Below are 22,619 nucleotides of genomic sequence, written 5' to 3' on the forward strand. Positions count from 1 at the left end.
ACAGTGATGATGGCTATACAACACTGTGAATGTACTTAATGCTACTGAATTATACACTTAAAAATGGTTAAAAGAGTAAATTTCATGTTATGTATATTTTATCACAATTTAAAAAAAAGGATGATAAAATCTTAAAAAAAAACATCTATGTCTCTCGCTGTCAGATAAAATCTTTAAAAAAAAAAAAAAAAGGATGAGTGGCTGCCAAGGGTTTGGGGGAAGGGAAAAAGGAATGATTAGGTGGAACACAGGGAATTCTTAGGGTACAGAAACTATTCTGTATGGTACCTTAATGGTGGATACACATCATTATACATTGGTCAAAACCCATAGCATGTATAACACAAAGAATGAATCCTAATGTAAACTATGAACCTTGGTTAATAATAATGAATCAATACCGGCTCATCAATTTTAATAAATATACCACACTAAATGCAAGATGTTAAAAGAGGGGAAACTGTATGTGGCCAAGGGTGGGAAGAGGTGTATGGGAATTCCCTGTACTTGCTGCTCAATATTTCTGCAAACCTAAAACTGCTCTAAAAATAAAATCTATTAATATTAAAAAAAAAAAAAAAAGAAAGACTTCAATAAGCAGTGACTCCTGAAACAATGAATCATGGAACACTACATCAAAAACTAATGATGTAATGTATGGTGATTAACATAACAATAAAAAGTCAAAACCAAAAAAAAAAAGCAGTGACTCCTGAATTGATTCATGCATGAGTGCGTTCACTCAACAAGTATGTATTGAGCACCTGCTGCGTGCCAAGCACCATGCCAGGGGCTGATGAGTGGAAGTAGCCAAGGGCCTGCTTTCATGGGGACTGAAGTTGCTGGGAGAGACAGGCAGGACTCAAGTCTTCACCACAGGGATCAAACGGAAAACTGTACTGAGTTACAGGGCTTCAACGGAGAGGTTTGTGGTACTAATGGAACTAATAGAGACTTGACCTGGCCAGGGAGGGCTTCTCTGAGAAAGACTGGAAGGATGAATAGGAAATAACTAGGGAAAGAATTGGGAGAAGAGGATCCAGTCAGCGGGAACAGCATGTGCAAAGGGCCTGTGGCAGAGGGGCTGGCTGAAGACCAGAGTGGCTGGACAGAAGGGAATGTGGTGAAAATGAGGCTGGGAGGTGCGCAGGCTGATGGCATCTGAACTTGTAGGTCCCTTTGGAAGATTTAGTCTGGATTTTATGAGCAAAAGGAAGGTTTTGTTTTTTTTGTTTTTTTGAGATTTTATTTTTAAGTCATCTCTACCCCCAACATGAGGCTTGAACTCATGTTCCTGAGATCAAGAGTGGCATGTTCCACTGACTGAGCCAGCCAGGTGCCCCAGGAAGGTTTGAAGCCGTGATGAAAAGTGATCCAATTCTTGTGGCAAACAGGTTTGAGGGGGCCTGAGCGGAAGTGGCGAGTCCCTGGGGCGATACTGGTGTCTGCATAAACAGGGAGAGTGGCTTTGACCAAGGACATGGTGAGATCTGGGGATGGGGGCAGAATTGGACATGGAAGTAAGGGTCAGGAGGTGTCAAGGTCTGAGACACTGGGCTGCTTAATAGGAAGAGTGATAATGAACATCATTTTATTAAGTATGATAAATATCTTCATTTCTACTAAGGCTAGGAAAAGAGGCCATGGCTGAGCTCTGAGTAAGGAAGAAGCGAATAATGATGGTTAGGTTCTACTATGTGGTGTTTAATATGTTCTCTTGTTCAATCTGTGCAACAAAGCTGAGAGGTGAATACTATTATCTATTTATGAGGTGAGAGCTCTCAGCAAGGTAGAGTTACCTGCCCAAGGTCACAGCTGGGAGAGGTTAAGCCTCCACCGGCCTCCTCTCTTAAAAAAAAAAAAGGGCAGAACATCTTCTTTCTTTCTCCTCAGTATGCTGATAGTGGAGATAGAAATTTTTGGCAAGAAGGGGTAAGAGGGGGAATCTGGAAGAACTCCCTGCTCTAGAAGAACGCAAGGGAGGCTGGGACCCTGTCCCCAGGGCTTGGATTGCCCTGGGTGTCCTGCCGGGATCCAGCCACAGGGGTGACCCAAGCCAGAAACTGACTCTCTCCTCTGCATCTCCCACCTCTTCTTGCTCCTGGGAAGTCCTTCCCTGACTCTAACCTCAGTCCTCCTGCTTCTGTCCCCACTGTCCCAGCACGCAGGCAGATCAGTGCCACCCAGCCCCACTGCTCCCTCTTCCTGCAGCCTATAACCAGATGCTGTTTGCTCCCCAGCAGGCACCCCGGCTCACTGTGTCTGGATCTCCTCCTCTCCGGAGCCTGAGCGGAGAGTTCCCCTGCCCAGCCCACTGACCTTTGCCTGTGTGAGCCCTGGTTAATTTTTGCCCAGGCTGTAGGCTGTGGGTCTCCTCCCCCACCCGCTCAGGGATATAAGTCTGGCCCGAGGCTGCCTTGCTCCTCGCCGTCCTGCACCGCCCCCAGCTCCCCCTCTGCCCTCACCATGGCCAAGGGCTTCTACATTTCCAAGGCTGTGGGCATCCTGGTCATCATCCTGGGCGTGGCGGCCGTGTGCAGCATCATCGCTCTGTCCGTGGTGTATGCCCAGGAGAAGAACAAGAACACCGGGAGCTCCACGGCGGACCCCACGAAGCCCACGGCCACCGCAGCCACCACCACGGCCACCGCAGCCACCACCACGGCCACCACCTTGGACCAAAGCAAACCATGGAACCGTTACCGCCTCCCCAAGACTCTGATTCCCAGCTCCTACAACGTGACGCTGCGGCCCTACCTCACCCCCAACAGTGCGGGTCTGTACACCTTCGAAGGCAGCAGCACCGTTCGCTTCACGTGCCGTGAGTCCACCAGCGTCATCATCATCCACAGCAATAAGCTCAACTACACCAACATCCAGGGGCAAAGGGTGGCTCTGCGGGGCGTGGGGGGCACGCGGGCCCCCGCCATCGACACGACCGAGCTGGTGGAGCTCACCGAGTACCTGGTGGTGCACCTCCGGGAGCCATTGCAGGTCAATGGCCAGTATGAGATGGACAGCAAGTTCCAGGGGGAGCTGGCTGACGACCTGGCGGGCTTCTACCGCAGCGAGTATATAGAGAACGGCGTCAAAAAGTAAGTTGCCGCGGGGTCTGTCTGTTGGGTGGGGGCAGGTCCTAGATGCTGAGGCAGAGCTGGATCTTGGGGGCCAAGAAAGAGCTTGGATTGCAAGCCTTTGAACCTCCTGGAGCCTCTCGCTGGCCCCTGACTCCATCCACAGGTGCTAGGGGAGCATCTGCCTAGAAAGCAGCCCTCTCCTGGGGGCTTCCGTACCCCACATGAGGGAGTCAGGGGCTAGTGGTAAAGCCTCTTGGATAGATAGGAAAACTGGGGCTCAGGGGAGAGAAACTTGCCCAAGGTCTCCCGGCTAATACAGGGGTAGAGCCTGCTGGGACTTTGACCCTGACTCCCGAAGGAGTTGCCTGTCAGGTCCCAGAGGCTGCCTGGGGGAGGTGGGGAGGGCAGGGATGAGGCTGGACCAGCCTTTCATGCAGCCCTTCTCCTGCATTCCCGGCAACACCCTGAAACCCCCCACCCTGCCCACCCTGACGGGGTGCAGGCATTCCGCCGGCGTGTGCTCTAATGTCCTGGTTCGGGCAGGGTGCTGGCCACAACGCAAATGCAGGCCACACATGCCCGGAAATCCTTCCCGTGCTTCGACGAGCCAGCCATGAAGGCCACGTTTAACATCACCCTCATCCACCCCCGCAACCTCGTGGCCCTGTCCAACATGCTGCCCAAAGGTGAGTGCGTCCGTCCTGGGGCCACGCAACCCTAGGAAGGAGGCGGCCCGGGGCTAGGATGCGATGCGGGGCAGAGGAGACATCTCTACATGTTTGACTGCTCCGTGCCCAGGCCCCAGCGTCCCTCTTTCGGGAGAGCCCACCTGGAATGTCACCGAGTTTGAAACCACGCCTGTAATGTCCACTTACCTGCTGGCCTACATCGTTAGCGAGTTCAAGCATGTGCAGACGAGATCGCCCAATGGCGTCCTGGTAAGAAGCCGGGCCCACCCGTCCTTCCCCAGGATTGGCCCTGGCCCGAGGGATATTCTTGTTTTAATTCATTCCCATCTTCAGCCCCTGAGCTGTTAGACCAGTGTTCGAATCCCAGCTCTGAGGGATCTTGGACAAGTGTCTTAAGTTCTGACCCTCAGTCTCTGCATTTGAAAAATGGGTCTGTCCTCATGAAGGGCGTTCCCAATGCCTGGGTGCCAGGCAGACAGTGGCCATGACTACTATTATTCCTAAAGGCTCCTCCCTAGGACTCAAATACCCTCAGAGACACCCCCCCCCCCCCGCCCCCAGCCTTCTCTGCTGCTCACGCTTCTCAGTTTAACCTAGTTGGTGCCCTCACTAGCCTGCTGGCCCCTGGGGCCCTGCCCATCTGCACCGGGACCAAGGAGGGCCTCTGACCTACCTCCATCCTCTTTGCAGATCCGGATCTGGGCTCGGCCTAGTGGGATCAACCAGGGCCATGGAAATTATGCCCTGAATGTGACAGGCCCCATCCTAGACTTCTTTTCCGCACATTATGACACACCCTACCCACTCAACAAATCTGGTGAGTGAGGGGCCCTGCGGTGGGGGCAGAGGATGGGGCTCCCTACCCAGAGGCCATCCTGCCAATGGCCTTGCCCCCCCAGACCAGATCGCCTTACCTGACTTCAACGCTGGCGCCATGGAGAACTGGGGGCTGGTGACCTACCGGGAGAACTCTCTGCTCTTCGACCCGCAGTCCTCCTCCAGCAGCAACCAGGAGCGGGTGGCCACCGTGATTGCTCATGAGCTGGCCCACCAGGTAGCCGCCCCATCCCAGGGCACACCGAGAAGTGAGTAGGGGGCTCTGGGAGGAGAGGGCACAAGCCCTGGCTCTGCCCTAGGCCGCTGCAAAGGGAGGAGGCTCCCAGCAGGCAGGATAGTGGAGGGGAGTCACGGCGACGCTGGTGAAGTGCTGACCGGCGCCTGGCACGTGGGGACGCTCGGGGAAGGGGCGTTCTGGGTACTGTGAGTGACCACAAGGCCAGAGTGGCTAGCTGGGCTGACCTTCCCTCCCCAACAGTGGTTTGGGAACCTGGTGACCTTGGAATGGTGGAATGACCTGTGGCTGAACGAGGGCTTTGCCTCCTACGTGGAGTACCTGGGCGCCGACCATGCAGAGCCCACCTGGAATCTGGTGAGCCAGCTGCCTGGGGTCCCCTGGGTGCGGGGTCGGCGGTCCCACCCCACTGCCAGGCTGGTCTCCTGATGGCCACTGGCGATTTGCAGAAAGACCTCATGGTGCTGAACGACGTGTACAGGGTGATGGCCATAGATGCGCTGGCCTCCTCCCACCCGCTGTCCTCGCCTGCCAATGAGGTCAACACGCCGGCCCAGATCAGCGAGTTGTTCGACTCCATCTCCTACAGCAAGGTACTGAGGCAGTGGGGGGCAGGCAGGTGGAGTGGGGACTCGGTCCATGGAGGCCCCCAACTCGCCCCCGCCCCAGCCAGGGCTCTGGCCTGGTCCTGTGGGCTCAGCATCGCTCTCTGAGACCCCCTCTCCCCTTCCCCAGGGAGCTTCGGTCCTCAGGATGCTCTCCAGCTTCCTGACGGAGAATCTGTTCAAGAAGGGCGTGGCGGTGAGTACCCTGGGCCAGCCATGGGGGGTGGGTTTCCCCCAGCCCCTGCCCTGTGTCCCCAAAACCCTGCCTACCGCAGGGGTTCCGTGGGAGAGGCGGGGGAGCACCAGCTTTGCCCTCACTGTGGCCTGTCTTTCCAGTCCTACCTCCACACCTTTGCCTACAAAAACACCATCTACCTGGACCTGTGGGACCACCTGCAGAAGGTCAGTAACAGCCAGCCACCTGCAGCCATTTGGTGGGGGTCCTGAGATGCTGTAAGTCCCCGGGGCCGGCGGGGGGTGCAGCACGTGTGGGAGAATGTGTCCAGCCCCACTGCTTACCAGCCCAGGCAGGTCCTCTGAAGCCTTGGTTGCTCATCTGTAAAATGGGTGCCATGAGAGCTCCTCGAAGGAGGTGTTATGAGACCGTGGGTCAGGAGCTCGGGTGGGCAGCTTGCCCCCCGCTGCAGTGAGCTGCATGATGGGAGCCGAGGAGCACCCTCATCAACCAGCCTGCACGGTTCCTAAACCCTCCTCTGCCTGGGACTCTGGAGCCGGTCATTCCACCTACTCAGCACTCCTGGCCGCCACTCCCAGGCATGACTCTGCACACTCCGGCCTCCACAGCACTGACTTTGACCTTCTCGCCCAGTCCTGCCTTGCATTCCTGTCCTCTTAGAACCCACGCAGCCCGGTCTGTGGGACAGACCCTCTGACCACCCCGCCTCCCCTCTCCCCTCCCTGCCTCTCCTAGGGCTGGAGTCTACACACTCCCATCTTCCCATCATTTGCCCTCCTTTACAGCAGCCTGACTGACCCCTCCAGAGTCCCGAGCCCAGTCCAGCAGGGAGGGGAGACCCAGGGCCTCAGCAGGGAGTCACAGCTGGGCTCCAGCGCCCTCCTGGCTGGTCTCAGGCCCAACTTCTATCTGCCAGGAGCCTGGTCGGCCCCCCCTCCCCAAGTCCCCCCCCTCCCCGGACCTCCCACAACCTGCTGACCGGGGGCACCTCACTACCTCGGTCCCTGCCCTCCACATTCACTGTCTTCCTAGCCTGCCTCAGTCTCCCACTCCTTCCTCTCCTGCAAAGCTGAGCCCTCCTCCATGCCTGGTGCCCCTCCAGCTCCACCCCTCCCTCCCACTCCCTCTGTCCCTGAGCGCCCTCTCTCTGCAGCAGCTCCCGGCTCCCCTCCCTGCTCAGCTTCTGGCCTTCTGAGGCTCTTCTTCCTCTTTCTGTCTTTATTTTCTCACTTATTAACAGATGTTGTTGGCTTCTTGCCGTTATTACAAAAGCAATGCATATGCGTGAAAACAGAGGGAAAAAACCTAAGAAGACAATAGAGAGCACCCTAAGCCCGTCCCCAGACCACCCACGCTCTCACCCTCTCCCTCGCTCTGCACCCTGTCTGCTCCTCTGCCCTCTCCTCCTCCAGGGTTGTTCATGCTGGCTGCCCCCCCACATACTCACCTCACGTTGGGCCACAGAAGCGGGGGGCCCTCATAGATTTGCTTAGCTGATGTGCAGTGCACCAAACGCCTGGAAGTTCTCAGCTCGCCCAACCCTGGGGCTGGGAGCCCCGCTCCTGCCTCCCCACGAGGTGGCACTTCCACAGCGAGGCTGGGGGTCTGCCGAGGCTGCGGCGGGTGGGCGCAGCGGGAGGGGGCGCTCCGCTGACGGCCGCACCGCGTTGCTGTGCCCCAGGTCGTCGACGACGATCCAGCCATCAAGCTGCCAGACACCGTGCGCAACATCATGGACCGCTGGATCCTGCAGATGGGCTTCCCGGTCATCACCGTGAACACTGCCACGGGCACCATCTCCCAGCAGCACTTCCTCCTTGACCCCGAGTCCGTCGTCACCCGCCCCTCAGAGTTCAAGTGAGCAGACGGGGCCACTGAGGCAGGCGTCCTAGGAGGGGCTCGGAGGGGCAGTGGCCGTGGCGCCCCTTGACCACGGGGCGCCCCGTGGTTGCTCTTCCTTGGCCGTGTCCAGGAGCTGCGGTCTCTCACCACCGGGTCTGGGGGGCTCTTGTTGCAGCTACCTGTGGATCGTGCCCATCACTTCCATCAGAAATGGCACGCAGCAGGGAGACTACTGGCTTCCAGGAAATGCACAGGGTAATCCGGCCCTGCCCTAGTGGACGGCAGGCCCAGCCCAGACTCCCAGCTCCCGGCCCACGTTCTGGGGGCCACGGCAGGCCTCGGTGGTGGCTTCCTTCGTCATTTCATTCAACCAATGGAGCCGACTGTTTTGGTTCTAAGCTCTCCTCTGCTGTTGCCCAACTGGGTGACCCAGGGCCAGTTACCATCCCTCTCTGGTCTCCATTTCCTCGTCTATAAAATGGGGCTGAGAACGGTATCTACGCCATTGAGTTTGTGTGGGGACTCAAGAAGAGAATGTATAGGCAATGTTTAAAACAGCGCCTGGCACAAAGTATGAACAGCCCTGCTCTGCCAGGTACCGAGGAAACCAAGCTTAAGGCAATTCCTCCTTGGCCTAGGCCAGAACCGCAGATGAAGAGAAGGAAGATAAGCAGCTAGAACTTCCCAGAGCTGTGTTGAGTGCTTTAACAGAGGCATGTCCAGCCTCTGGGCTGCTGGGGCACAGGGCAGGGAGCCAGGAATAAGAAAGATTTAGCTTTGTGGGGAGGTGAGGGAAGGCGTCCTGGAGGAGGGGAGCGGCGTCCTAGAGGAAGGGAAGGACTTAGCCAGGCTCATGGCGGCAGAGGAAATAGCAAGGGCAAGGCACAGAGGTAGGAGAGAACGTAGGGACTGTGGTAGGGCAGACGTGTGCCCTCAAAATGAGGCTGGCTCCTGAGGTCCCTGCAGGCTGCAGGACACAGCGGCTGTGTCCCCAGGCCAGGAGGAGCCCGGGCAGGTGGGAAGTGGGTGAGGACCACCTCTATGGAAGGACCTCGTCTGGCTGCCAGGAGAAGGGCTGGAAGTGGGGGCACTGGGGGGTTGAGCGGCAGGGAGGCATGGCCTGGGCTTCCCCCTCGGTGACTGGGGCATGATGGGGCTGTTTACAAGCCCAGAGAGGAGGAGGAATAACAGCCTGGGGAGTTGAATCTGAGTGGTGTGGGGGGGTGTGGATGGAGATATCCAGGCCGCGGTCACTGGCCCAGCCACGTGGAGCCTGTGGGAGGCAGGGTGGGCATGGAGGGGCAGAGACGGCATGAGGTCCATCTGAGGTCACCGGCCAACCCATGGCAGAGTTTGGCCTGGCAGCCCAGTCCTACGCCCCTTCCCCTCCCCTCTCCTTGGCATCGCCCAAGGCTTGAGGACCAGCCAGTGCCAGGCTGCATGAGAGGCTCCTCTCGCCAAGGCCTGGAGAGAGGCAGGCCAAGCGTCAGCCTGTGGCCTTGTGAGCAGCCCCACCCAGCTCTGGTCTCTCCCCACAGCCCAGAATGACCTGTTCAAAACCACAGCTAGTGAGTGGGTCCTGCTGAACCTCAACGTGACGGGCTACTACCTGGTGAACTATGACGAAGAGAACTGGAGAAAGATCCAGACTCAGCTGCAGACAGACCTGTCGGTGGGTGTCTGCCGCCCCACCCCATCCCCTGCCCCAGACCCGGGCCCAACATGGCGCCCCAGACTGCCGGGCCTGCCCTCACCACCAGCCTGAGGTCACACCCTCTGTTGCCCCTTCTAGGTCATCCCTGTCATCAACCGGGCTCAGGTCATCCATGACACCTTCAGCCTGGCCAGGTGAGTGCCCCCTTCCTCCTCGGGCCCAGCCTGGCTCAGGCCTGGTGGCTTTAGCAAGTGCTGTTCCGTAACGAGAGCCAGTGCTCTTCCTCTTGGCCTTCCCGTCCCGGGCACAGGGCAGCGGGCTCCCTGGGCTTCTGCACAGTCCTCCCTGGGCCCCCAGATAAGGCATCCGAGACTGAGTACTTTACCTCAGGCCACACAGGGGCAGCCCCTGACAGCCAGACCCAGGCCCGTCCACTCTAAAACCATGCTGTACTACACAACACCGAGCTTTTTCTGAGGATTAACAGGGTGCCAGGCAGCCACGCTAGGTGCTCAGAAAATCCGGGAAGGCCAGGACAGGAGAGATGGAGCACATACTGTGTTCTCAGCAGGCGCTAAGCTGATTTAAGTGATGTCCCCCATAGACACGGTCATTTATGAACCAAATGTGTGCACATGGCCTGAGAGGGAGGGGGAGGAAGGCACAGAGGGCCAAGCAAGAGAAGAGGTGGGCAGAATAAAGAGCGCAGGCTTTTTGTCCTTATGAATCTCAGCTCTGTGGCCTTAGGCAAGTCACTTGACCTCTCTGAGCCTCAGTTTCCTATTTGTAAAATGGGGACAATACATGATTGGCCGTGGGTGAGGGCGGGGCCTGAGCTGGCCTCGTTTGTGGTACCAGCCAGCATCCATGTCCCCCAGCCCCATCCTCGGCTGGGGCTCTTGGACCTTAGGTTCCACGAAGGGTTTGGGGTTCCCTCCGTGGGGCTGGACTTACTTGAGCCTCTCTGTTTGTCCCCAGTGCCCGAAAGGTCCCTGTCACCCTGGCGCTGAACAGCACTCTCTTCTTGATCCGAGAGAGAGAGTACATGCCCTGGGAGGCCGCCCTGAGCAGCCTGAGCTACTTCAAGCTCATGTTCGACCGCTCTGAGGTCTACGGCCCCATGAAGGTACAGAGGGCATGGCAGGGTTCAAGGACCCATTGACCCAGTGCCTGAAATTGCATCACAGGGAGTTCACAGAAATACTGTCTGGAGTGGTGGTGGACCCTTCAGGCTGCCACAACACGGGGTTCTTTGCCGAGAGCAGGCTGGGCAGGGTGGCGAGAGGGCTATGGGATGAAGGGAGCAGGTACCGACGAGGTGAGCAGATTGGGGAGGGCAAAGAAAGGACACAGACTCCTAGCGAAGTTTCTGTTTGGGAAATTAGCACTGTCGGAAGGCACAGAAGAAGCCACGGCGCTGGGAGTTGGAAGGCCCACCTTTTACCAGCTGGGTGGCTTCGGCCCACTCTCTTCAGCCCCAGCAAACCCCTCTGTGAAGTGAGCAGGCCCACACCTGCCTAGCCCAAGGGCGGGGAGGGAGCTGCAGGTGTTAACAGCTTTGAAGTTGGGGTGGTTGGGGTGGGGTATGTTGAGGCTCCCATGAGGGAGACCAGAGGGAAACTCGGCAGTTTCAGACAAAAAAAAAAAGAACCCCAAGCCCTCAAATGTCCAACAGTTGGGGATTGGTTAAGTAAACTACAGTATCCATTTGATGGCATATTACACAACCATCAGATAATACTCGAAGAGATCTTTTTTTTTTTCTTTGTCAGAAAGAAAGGAACTGCGTGTGTGAGGTTGGGTGGGACGGGGCAGAGGGAGAATCTTAAGCAGGCTTCCACACCCAGCACGGAGCCCGACGCGGGGCTCGATCTCACAACCCTGAGATCATGACCTGAGCCAAAATCAAGAGTCAGACGCTCAACCGACTGAGCCACCCAGGTGCCCCTTGAAGAGATCATTTTTAATTAAAACTTTTTCACATTAACTTCCTATCAGGGTAAATGAGGTATTAGGGTAAATGAGGTATTAGGGTAGATGAAGTATTAGGGTATATGAGCTTTTAACTCATTAAGCTGCCCACCTTGGATTGACCCCCATCCTCCTGATGTAGGGAAGTCATATTTTATCAATACGAGCTGTTGCTCAGTTTGGTGCTGGTAGGCTCTCCCGTGGTGCGGCCTCTCTTGTTTCCCAAACCCGGGGGTTCTTCCTCGAGTTCTCCCTCCCACGGGGGAGCACCCCTTCCAGGAGTTTTTGAGAAAGTGTTCATAGGACGTAGAGGCACATCATCTGCAATGTCTTTGTCCCACCGCGACACAGGACCCAGATTTTACCTGGGTGTAGAAGGTTCTAGGTTGGAAATTATTCCTCAGCGAATTTCAGGCCTCGCTCTACTGACGCCCAGCCTTTCGTGTTGCTGTTGAGAAGCTCAGAGCCTTGCTCATTCCTGGTTATTTGAATGTGGCCATTCTCTCCCTTCTGGAAGCCTGTGGGCTCTTCTCTCAATCCTGGTGGGCCTTTGTGTGGGTCTTTCTCCTCCCCCCTACCCTTTCCATCTGGACATTTTGGCATTGCTCCTTAAGATGTTCTTCCCCTCCTTGCTGTTCGGTTCTCTTTCTGGGTCCCCTGTTAATCCAACCTACTGTTCTTGTGTTGGCCTTTCTTCTGTCTTGCGTTTAAACTTCCAAGTACTGGTCCTGGGTCCAGCATCCTATGCATTATCTTCTTGGAACGTTCAGAGGGTATTCATCTCAGGCTTTTACAAAGCTTTCTTTTTCTTCCATTGACTTGTTTCCTGAGTCTTCTGTTTGTTTTGGTCTCCTTTGGAGACCTCACGTTGGAGGCTGAGCTGCCCTCTTTGGATTTGAGAGTGAGGCAATAAAAGGCAACTGGAAGTTCCGTGAGGAGGTCACATTTGTCACCTGCAGGTCTCACTGGGGGGTGACTGGGTGGACAAGTGACTCCTCATGGGGACCCTCAAATATTAGTATCCATGGGGTGCCTGGTTGGCTCAGTTGGAAGACCATGTGACTCTTGATCTTGGAGTTGTGAGTTTGAGCTTCACGTTGAGTATAGAGATTACTAAAAAAAGAAAAAAAATAGTACCCATGAGTGTGTTCCTCTGAGACCAGAGAGCCATCCTGTATCTTCTCTAATGAAGCTGGTGATGCTCAGTTTCTGGGATTGGGGATGGGGGAAGAGACTGGAGATATCTCCATTCAGGATATAAACTTTCACCTCTGGCCCTCTCTGCAGTCCACCAACACTTCCCCTGTGTCTGGCGACCCGCAGTTCTGAGCCTCTACTCATTCAGCCTCACCCACAGGGGAGGGCGGGGTGTTGCCTGCTGCCAGGAGGGAAGTGGGAGCTTGGGGGTTTCATTACTCCTGCTCCTTTGCCCTGTGTCCAGCCCCCGCCTCACCCTTGTCCCCTGCAGACCCGTCCCTCTGACTCTGAGCCATGTCGCGGCCACTCTGCCCATCCATCCCTCTCTCCCCGCCTTCCAGCTCCTTGACTGCACGGGCCCCTCATCCACTCTGGTTTCCCTTCCTATTTCCTTTGTTCTCCGAAGTTTGTTCTTGGACATAAGGCGGGGCTTACGTCCCAGTGTCAGGGACAAAGAGCAGCGTGCAGAATTATAGAGAGGCTAGGTAGAAAAGGAAAAAGAAGGGGTAAACTGACCAACTTGAAAATCATAGTTTGGGGAAGCTCCTGAATAGATTTTATTTTCTGCAGATGCTGCTCTGTGTTTTCTAAGCTCCTCACAACACACGTGGGACACTTAGCATCGGGCGGCAGGGGGGAGGGTAGGACCCGACGCTGTCTTCAAAAGTGGTGACATGGAGACCGGGAGGGTTAGACTGACTGGGGCTTCCAGGAGGGAGAGCCTCAGACCCGTGAGCTGAAACCTGGGCCAGCCCCGGCCCCTTTGAGCCCTGCAGCCCCGGACGAGGCCTGAGCCTCCAGCCTCTCTGCCTTCTGTGACTTTAGCCCTCGCGACACCTCCCCACCCACGTCAGGGGCTGCGCGGGCTCCAGAAAGGTCAGGCGTGAGTCCCGCCTTCGAAGCCCTTCCTGTTTTCTTTTCCCCAGAACTACCTGAGGAAGCAGGTCACGCCTCTCTTTGATTATTTCGAAGGAGTCACCTACAACTGGACTGTTCGCCCACAGACCCTGATGGAACAGTGAGTATGCTGTTGGGAAGCTCAGAGCCCTGCTCATTCGCTCATTTCCAGAGGTCACGGGCGGCCCAGACACCCTGACCTGGGCAGTCCAGAGCGGGGCCCTGCAGTGCCCTCCTGAGGACATCTCCTGGCTGGACCAGGGCCGCCAGCAGGGAGAGAACCCCTCCTGGGAGTAGGAGGCCTACCCTGAGGTTCTTCATGGCCTGTGGGCCCATCTGACCTCTTTGTACAAGGGACCAAACTGAAACTGAGGTCCCTCACTGGCTTGGTCCTTTTATTTTATTGTAAAGAGTTATTTATTTGAGAGAGGGAGAGAGAGAGAGAGCAAGAGTGCATGAGCTGGGGAGGGGCAGAGGGAGAGAGGGAGAGAGAGAGAATCCTCAAGCAGACTCCCCATTGAGTGCAGAGCCCAACATGATCGCTGAGATCATGACCTGAGCTAAAACCAAGAGTTGGCTGCTTAACCGACTGAGCCACCCACGCGCCCCTTGGTCATTTAGATTCTAGATGTTCAAATTGGGGCTGGAGCTTGTGCTGACCCCTCTAGGTCCCTGGGCTGCCCAAGGCACAAAGCAAACAGGGGGACCCAGCGGGCTGGGTGGGCGGCAGCCCCGGACAGAGCCCGGGCTCTGCCATCCTCCCTAGAGCTGTGCATCAGCAGGGGAATCTCAGCCAGAGTCTGGGCCAGGTGACGCTCGGGCACGCTGACCAAGTGTCACCTCTCGCACAGGTACAACGAGATTAACGCCATCGGCACTGCGTGCACCTATGGGGTTCCTAAGTGTAAGGAGCTGGTCTCAACTCTTTTCGAAAAGTGGAGGAGGAACCCCCAAAATAACCCGTGAGTGTGTCCCCTGCTCCTCCCCCAACCTTCATCCCTCCCTCGAGCCCACAGCCATGTCCTCATCAGACCCTCGTCTGCCCAGGATCCACCCCAACCTGCGCTCCATCGTATACTGCAAGGCCGTTGCTCAGGGTGGGGAGGAGGAGTGGAACTTCGTGTGGGAACAGTTCCGAAATGCCACGCTGGTGAACGAGGCCGACAAGCTCCGTGCAGCCCTGGCCTGCAGCACCCAGGTCTGGATCCTGAACAGGTGAGGGCCACGGCCGGACGGGGCTAACTGTCCCTCCCCACTGGGGACCAGGATCCTTGCGTGGGAGAGAACGAACCAGCCAGGCCTCCACACTCTCATTCACGGGATCCCCACAAACTCGTGCAGTGGGGCGGTCTGTTCCCCATTTTACAGATGAGAACACTGAGGCTCAGAGAAGCAAAACAGCTTGCCCAAAGTCCAGAAACTTTAACAAGTGGTGGAGCCAAGATCTGAACCCAGGTCTGGGTCTCCGTCCCAGGTTTTCAAGTGCTGTGGCTTCTTGGCCTGCAGTTGACCGAAGCTCAGTTCTCCTCTCTGTCAAGGGCTCCGGGGCAGCTGGACCCGAGTCCTTTCGGATGTGCAGCTGGGCATGCCTCAAGCTCTTGCATGAGCGCTCCTGGCTCCCACTCCCGGAACCCAGGAAAGAAGAGCCTCTCTCCATGTCAAAGACAAACGTAGCCACCCTTCCTGGTACAGGGCTCTTCGCTCTGGTTCTCCTTCCTTTATCATTCGTTCATGGCCTGTCCTCAGATATTTATCAGGCACTGGGGCCATGTGACACATGACACTTGGCATAGCCAGTGACCCTGCCTAGGAGACTCAGTATCCCTTCTACCAGAGGGAGGTAGGACTAGGGGCTTCAACCCTCAGTAGGCCAAAGCCATATTAAGAGGCTGCAGGAGAGGTGTGGGGGAGGGGAGGGTGGGGTCCTTCGCCGTCCTGGCTTCTCTCTCGAATCCTCTGACTAGAGCCCTTGGTCACTAAGTCAGCACCCTGCCCTCACAGGTACCTGAGTTACACCATGAACCCTAACCTCATCCGGAAGCAAGATGTCACCTCCACGCTTAGCAGCATCGCCAGCAATGTGGTCGGGCAAAATCTGGTCTGGGACTTCGTCCAGAGCAACTGGAAGAAGCTCTTTGACGAGTGAGTCTGCGGGAGCATGTTAGGAGACGTGCCCACCGAGGCTGGGGTGTCCTGGGGGGGGCGGGGTCTGTGTGTCTGTGTGCATGGGACGCTGCAGGGCTGGAAGCTGGGGGGCTGTGGGCACTGCCGAGGAGTGCTGGAAAATTGACCCAGCTTGAGGTCAGTCAGGTGGGGGGCAAAGACAAGGCGGGGTGTGGGCCGGCTCTCATCGCACTCAGGGGAAAGTCTGGCTCTCTGAAGAGGTGGGAGCAGGGACACTGCAATCAGACCAGTGTTCGTGTCCCTAGGGCATGTCATTTCATCTCCTCTACACGATGACAGTCGCAGTGTGGCCGTGAGGATACGGTGTCGCCTGCCAGTCACTGAGCGTTAGTTAGTTCTCAGCCCCTCACGCCTCTTCTCTCCCCTCCCCCTTCTCGCAGCTTCGGCACGGGCTCCTTCTCCTTCGCCAACCTCATCCAGGCAGTGACGCGACGGTTCTCCACGGAGTTCGAGCTGCGGCAGGTAAGCGGCCCTGGACCCTGGGGCGGCACCCAGAGGCCCATCCCCAGTCTAAAGGGGCATCTGCCATTCAGCGAGCGCCCCCTGAGTGTGCTCACAAGGGAGCTTGGGCTCCATGTTGCCAGGCCTTCCTCATTTCCAGGGGAGGCTGGGCATCCAAGCTTTTTAGAAGGTGACGAGTCAATCAGAAACATTCATCTTGGAATTTTTGTGTAGGCAAAAAGTAAAGAGAATCGTATAAATGAACCTCCACATACCCATTACCCAGATTGAACGATTGTCAACATTTTGCTGATTCTTTTTTGGGGGGGGGTGGATAATATTCAAGCAGAGATCCCTTATATAATTTCACCTGTAAGTGGTTTAGTCATATCTAAAATAAAGGAATTTTTAACAGATAATCTCAATGTCATTAGCAAACACAAGGAAAGGAACAATTTCTTGCTATCATATTCTACCCGGGGCCAATTTAAACCCTGTAGGTTTCTTTTAAAATTCTTTTTGCAGTGACATGTATGTTTGAATCAGAAGCCAAAGTTAACTCATTGTATTAGGTTGATTTGTCTTTTTTTTTTCATTGAGGTATAATTCACGTACCATGATACTCACCATGTTAAGTGGTTTTCAATATATTTATGAGGTCATACAACCATCACCACCATCTTGTTCCAGAACATTCTTGTTACCCCCCAAAAGAAACTGTGGTAGTCACTCTCCATTCCTCTGTCTCCAGCCCCTGGCAACCACTAATCTACTTTCTGTCTCTATGGACATGGCTATTCTGGATAGTTCATAAAATGGAATCATATAATCTGGATATTTCATATAAATGGAATCATAAAATAGGCCTTTTGTGCCTGGCTTTCACTTAGCATCAAGCTCTCAAGTTTCATCCATGTTGTAACGTGTAGCATTCCTTTTTATGGCTGAATAATATTCCATTGTGTGGTTATACCACATTTGTTTATCCACCGATCTGTTGATAGACATTGGGTTGTTTCCACCTTTTTTTTTTTTAAAGATTTTTATTTATTTATTTGAGAGAGAGAGAGAGAGAGAGCACAGGAGAGAGTACGAGCGGGGCCAGGGAGGAGCAGAGGGAGAGGAAGAAGCAGACTCCCTGCTGATCAGGGAGCCTGATGTGGGGCTCGATCCCAGGACCCTGGGATCATGACCTGAGCCAAAGGCAGACACTTAACTGACTGAACCACCCAGGTGCCCCGACTTTTTGACTCTATGAATAATGCTGTCATGAATATTCATGTACATATTTTTGAGTGAACATATGTGTTTGTTTCTCTTGGGGATACACCTAGAAGTGGAGTTGCTGGATTGTTTGGTAGCTGTATGTTTAACTTTTTGAGAAATTGGCAAAATGTTTTCCAGAGTAACTGCACCTAATTTACATTCCACCCGCAATGTAGGAGGGTTCCAATGTCTTTCTGTATTTGTGGACTCTTGTTATTTTCTTTCTTTCTTTCTTTTTTAATTATAGCCATTTTGTGGGTGTGAAGTAGTATGAATTGCATTTCTCTAATGACTAATGATGTTGAGCACCTTTTCATGGGCTTATTGACCATTCGTATATCGTCTTTGGAGAAATGTCTATGCAAATCCTTTGCCCATTTTTTAATTGGGTATTTGTCTCTTTATTGTTGAGTTGTAAGGGTTCTTTATATATTCTGGATACTAGACCCTTATTGGATACCTGATTTGCAAATGCTTTCTTCCATTCTGTGGATTGTCTTTTTATGTTCTCGATAGTGTCTTTTTTTTTTTTTTAAGATTTTATTTATTTATTCATTTGACAGAGAGAGACACAGTGAGAGAAGGAACACAAGCAGGGGGAGTGGGAGAGGGAGAAGCAGGCTTCCCGCTGAGCAGGGAGCCCAATGTGGGGCTCGATCCCAGGACCCTGGGATCATGACCTGAGCCGAAGGCAGACGCTTAACGACTGAGCCACCCAGGCGCCCCTCTCGATAGTGTCTTTTGATGCACTGAAGTTTTTTTTTGATGAAGCCCAGCTTTCTAATTTTTCCTTTACTGCTTGTGCTTTAGTGTCACATCTAAGAAACAATTGCCTAATCCAAGGTCACAAAGATTTATACATGCTTTTTACTAAGAATCTTACCATTTTAGCTCTTACATTTAAGACTTTGATCAATTTTGGCTTAATTTTTGTATATGGTGTAAGGTAGGGGTCCAACTTCATTCTTTTGCATGTGGCTATCCAGTTGTCTCACCACCATTTGTTGAAAAGACTATTCTTTCCCCCACTGAATGGTCTTGGCACCCTTGTTGAAAAGCAGTTGACTGTAAATGTGAGGGTTTATTTCTGGACTCCCAATTGTATATCATTGATCTATCTGTCCTTATGTCAGTACCACACTCTCTTGATTACTGTAGCTCTGCAGTGAGTTTAGGGATGTGAGCCCTCCAACTTTGTTCTTTTTTCAAGATTGTTTGGCTATTCAGAGTTCCTTGCATTTCTTTATGAATTTTAGGATCAGCTTGTCCATTTCTGTAAAAAATTTTTTAAAAAAGGGCAGTTGGAATTCTGATAGGGATTGCATCGAGTCTGTAGATCAATTTGGGAAGGGTTGCCATGGGATAATATTAAATCTTCCAAACCATTAATACAGATTTCGGTCTATTTGGGTCTTTTTTTCTTTTATTTAGGTCTTCTTAATTTCTTTCAACAATGCTTTATAGTTTTCAACATGCCAGTCTTGCATGTCTTTTGTCAAATTTGTTCCTCAGTATTTTATTCTTTTTGATGCTATTGTAAATGGAACTGTTTTCTTAATTTCATTTTTGTATTTTTCATTGTTGTGCGTAGAAATGTACTATGATCTCTGTATATTGTTCTCGCATCTTGCAACCTTGCTGAAATCGTTAAATAGTTTTTTTTTTGGTAGATTCCTTAGGATATTCTGTATCCAAAATCATGTCATCTGCTAATGGAGATAGTTTTACTTCTTCCTTTCTGGATGCCTTTTATTTCATTTTCTTGCCTAATTGCCCTGGCTACAACCTCTACAATATATCTTTTAATCTGTGACATCTTTTTTCTTTTTTTAATAATGCCATTTATTTGTTGAAACAACGAGGTTATTTGTAGTATAGAAATAGCCACATTTTGAATTTGGCTGATTGCTTCCTTGTGGTATCTTATTTAATTTGTCCCTCTCTCCTCCCTTGATTGGACTGAGATTACAATTCAATTAAAAACTAAATGATGTAATGTATGGTGATTAACATAACATAATAACATAAACAGTGAAGATCAGGTATATCCAGGAGCCAGATTTAACCACGACGTTGTTAGTTTTGACCTCTGCCCTAGATAAAGACTTTATCCCAGGGGGAGAGAAGGACGGGCCCTTCCTTTCCTGGAGAACAGGCTGTGGCTGTGTTCCCAAGGGCCCTAATATGGGTGGGAGGTCAGAGGACTGCACAGCCCTCTGCTTGAGGCTGAGTTAGAGACCCAGCCTGGGGCTGAGAATCTTCATTTTCCTGGCAGCTGGAGCAGTTCAAGATGAACAATATGGACATAGGCTTCGGCTCAGCTACTCGGGCTCTGGAGCAAGCCCTGGAGAAGACCAAAGCGAACATCAAGTGGGTGAAAGAAAACAAGCAAGTGGTGCTTAGTTGGTTCACAGAAAACAGCTAATAGTCCTTGGTCCTTAACCGTCACCTGGCCCCCATGTGAGATGCCTCTATGTGTCTGCCCCCATGGCCCACGACAGTACCCCATTCCTGGAGCCTGAGGTGATGGTGTCCTCCCCTCAGGGACAAAGTCTCTGGCCCACGTTTTCTCCAGTCTGCCCATGGGGCTGATCCAGTTCCTGATGACCAGGCTGTCCAAGCACCTTCCAGCCCCTGCCCCTCATGCCAACCCTCACCCCAGGCCTGGCATGGTGCCTGTCACCCAGGGCCCTGGGGCTGATCTCAGGGAAGCCCAGCTCTAGGGCCAGATGAGCAGAAGCCCTCAATGGACGATGGATGGCCTTGCGGGGGTAGCCCTGTGCCCTCTCTCACCTTTCCATAAAGACCCTGAACCTAAAGAATCAACAGGGCAGAAGATCTATATATTTTTTTTCTAAGAGAAAATGTAAATAAAGGATTTCTAGATCAATGTCTAGACTCATTACTAAACTAGAGCAGGAGTGGGTTTGCATAGCAGCCAGGAACACTGGGAGGGAGGGAAGCTGGGATGTATGGGACTCCCAGGGAGCACAGGAGGGGAGAAGTGTCCAGAATGCCTGTGTGTCCTATGAGGTCTGCCTGCCGTGTTCCTTCCATCCATATTCCCGTGGCGGCTGGAGACCCTGGGTGCTGGGAACTATGAGGAGCTAGAGGCTAGGCAACCGGACCCAGCGGTTCTCATGGTGGGGTGGGGAGAGCTGGGGCTCGGGGCCAGGCCCAGGGCAGGTCCTGACGGTGGAGGGAGTGTTGTTTCAGAAAGCAGAAGTTTCCGCTGGGGTCAGCACCTGCCCTAACATGAGGGAAGGAGCAGGGTGCCGATTGGGCTCCTCTTCTTGTGTCGCAGTCAGCACACCTGGGACAGTGAGAGACGGGCTTGGAGTGAGGGCAGCAAGCCTTGGGACCCAAGCCTGGTCTGACCCCTCACTGGCCAAGGGCCTGTCCCATCTCCTCTCCAGGATCCATGGTGGAAGGTGGGATATCAATTTGTAAAGTGGTTGTTTTCAAGAGTCGCATGCAGAAAAAGGCAGGTGCCCTCCAGATCACCTGGTGGTCAGTGCCTATTCTGAGGAGAAGGTCTGGGACCCACATGGCTCCATGGCCCACATTAGCCTTGGTGGAAGTTTCTTAGCAAATGGAGCCAGGTTGTTGGAAGCTCACCTCAGCCTCAGCCCCCACGGGGCCCAGCTGAGTGCCCCAGGCTGGTGGAGGGAACATGGGAGGTGACAGACCACAGGGCTCCTTGGGGGTCTCCTCCAAGTGAGCCGCTGGGGCTGGAGTCCCGGAGACCAGGGGGCCAGATCACAGCTTGGCCAGTTTCTTGGGCAAGTGACCCAAACCCCTGGGCTTTGGCTTCTGCATCTGCACGAAAAAGGTGATGGATCACAGGATTGGGGTGTGGATCTAAGGAGATTCACATATGGGGGTATCTGGTACGCTGCCCCCCAACACAGGAGGAGATTTGGGTGTTGTTACCCTTAGCCCTGTCTCCTGGCCTCCCAGCTCTCCTCACAGCCTCTGTTCCCCTTTGGGAGAAGTGGGGGTGGGGCCGGGCCCGGAAGGCTCCTCAGCCGGCCACTGCAGTCCCTACATCAAAGGTGGGGCCGGCCAAGGGGTGAGACCAGCCCAGGGGAGAGGGTGGGATCTCTCCACCAATCAGGAGGCTTCCCCTCAGCCCAGCCCCTCTGGGCCAGTCCTTCCTGTCGCCAGTGCTCAGCAGCCCTGGCTGGCACTTAACCTGCTGGGGATCAGAGGGCAGGCCCCCTCAGGAGGTCCCGCTGGGGGAGGGGCCACCGCCACCAAGGTCCCTGGGAGAGAGCTGGCCTCCAGGGAGAAGAGTCTGCAGGGATCCTAGTCTCTGTGCCTGGCACTGGGCGAAGTGTTTATGCGCATTATCTCATTTGGGTCCCAACAGTCCCAGGAGATAAGGATTGCTTTTATCTCAGTTTTGCAGATAAGGAAACTGAGGCGCAGGGAGGTAAGTCAGTAGGGCTAGAACGAGATGCGGGCTCTAAAGCAGCAGAGTGGAAGGCCTCCTCCATCTGGAGCCGGGGCAAGATCTGTGGCATCCACACGTTGCATGCTTCCACCACCCAACGGCTCCCAAGCCTGGCATCCAGAATGCCCTGTGTGTCTGGAGGAAATCAGGTCCCCGGGAATACCATGAGGGCACCCAGAGCCAGAGACCCGCCTGCAGAACCTCGCTCGAGGTCGCACACAGAGCAGGGGCCGACTCGAACTCAGGCTGCTCGTTCTGTGCCCAGCACTCTGCGGCGGGTTGACCCCTCAGGGCCAGCGGGAGAGGCAGGCCCTGGGGATGGAGGTCTCCCGCCTCCCCCCACCCAGGAGACTCCTCGGAGGCACGTCATCTACAGTGCAGGGTCATGACAGAAATGTCCAGTCTTTTATGGATGGTGAGGGGGGCGGGTCCCCAGGAAGGTGTGGGAAGACCAGTCTTTTGCCCCTCTCTCTCCCCTGCCAGGCCCGCAGCAGACAGGTGTGGTCAAGAGCAGAACACCCGGCTTGGGCTCATCTCCCACCCCTGTCCTCAGCCTCTGCAAGGGAAGCCTCAGGCCTGCCTCTCAGGAGCAGCAGCTAGGGACAGGAGGCCCTGGGGTAAGAACCCAAACCCTAGAAGGCTGGGCAAGAAGGCACTGGGTATTTTGGGATGAACTGTGTTCCCCCAACATCCATGGTGAAGTTCTAGCCCCCAGGACCTCAGAACGCCAATGTATTCGGAGATAGCGCTTATAAAGAGGTAATGAAGGTAAAAGAAGGTCGTATGGGGGGGCCCTAATCCAGGATGACTGGGGGCCTTACCAGGCGTGATAAAGCCAGGTGCACAGACCGCAGCGTAATTACGTTGAGGGCACAGAGAGAAGGCGGCCATCTGCAAGCCAAGGAGGGACGCTGCAGAAACCAACCCTGCGGACACTGATCTTGGACGCTAGCCCCCTGAACCGTGAGAAGACTGTGTTTCTGTTCCCCAAGCCACCCGATGCACGCTTACAGCAGCCCCAGAAACAAATACGCCGGGCCTCGGGTGTGGAAGCGAACCACCCGGCATCCTT

At 54.2% G+C, this 22,619-nt stretch overlaps 1 protein-coding gene across 1 annotated transcript; it reads left to right on the forward strand.

The window, feature by feature from the left end:
* The first annotated feature begins 2,435 nt into the window (after positions 1 to 2,435).
* ANPEP (alanyl aminopeptidase, membrane) lies at positions 2,436 to 19,926 on the forward strand. The gene is made up of 20 exons (XM_032392043.1): positions 2,436 to 3,095; positions 3,621 to 3,763; positions 3,876 to 4,015; positions 4,457 to 4,583; positions 4,666 to 4,820; positions 5,082 to 5,195; positions 5,288 to 5,431; positions 5,574 to 5,639; positions 5,780 to 5,845; positions 7,321 to 7,496; positions 7,657 to 7,736; positions 9,020 to 9,153; positions 9,274 to 9,329; positions 10,114 to 10,261; positions 13,230 to 13,321; positions 14,052 to 14,162; positions 14,248 to 14,415; positions 15,202 to 15,342; positions 15,765 to 15,846; positions 19,367 to 19,926. The coding sequence occupies exons 1-20, from the start codon at positions 2,467 to 2,469 to the stop codon at positions 19,514 to 19,516; spliced, it is 2,922 nt and encodes a 973-aa protein (XP_032247934.1). The 5' UTR covers positions 2,436 to 2,466; the 3' UTR covers positions 19,517 to 19,926.
* The last annotated feature ends 2,693 nt before the right edge of the window (positions 19,927 to 22,619 follow it).

Source organism: Phoca vitulina, unplaced genomic scaffold (assembly GCF_004348235.1).
Source record: "Phoca vitulina isolate PV1807 unplaced genomic scaffold, GSC_HSeal_1.0 scaffold65, whole genome shotgun sequence".
NCBI lineage: Eukaryota > Metazoa > Chordata > Mammalia > Carnivora > Phocidae > Phoca > Phoca vitulina.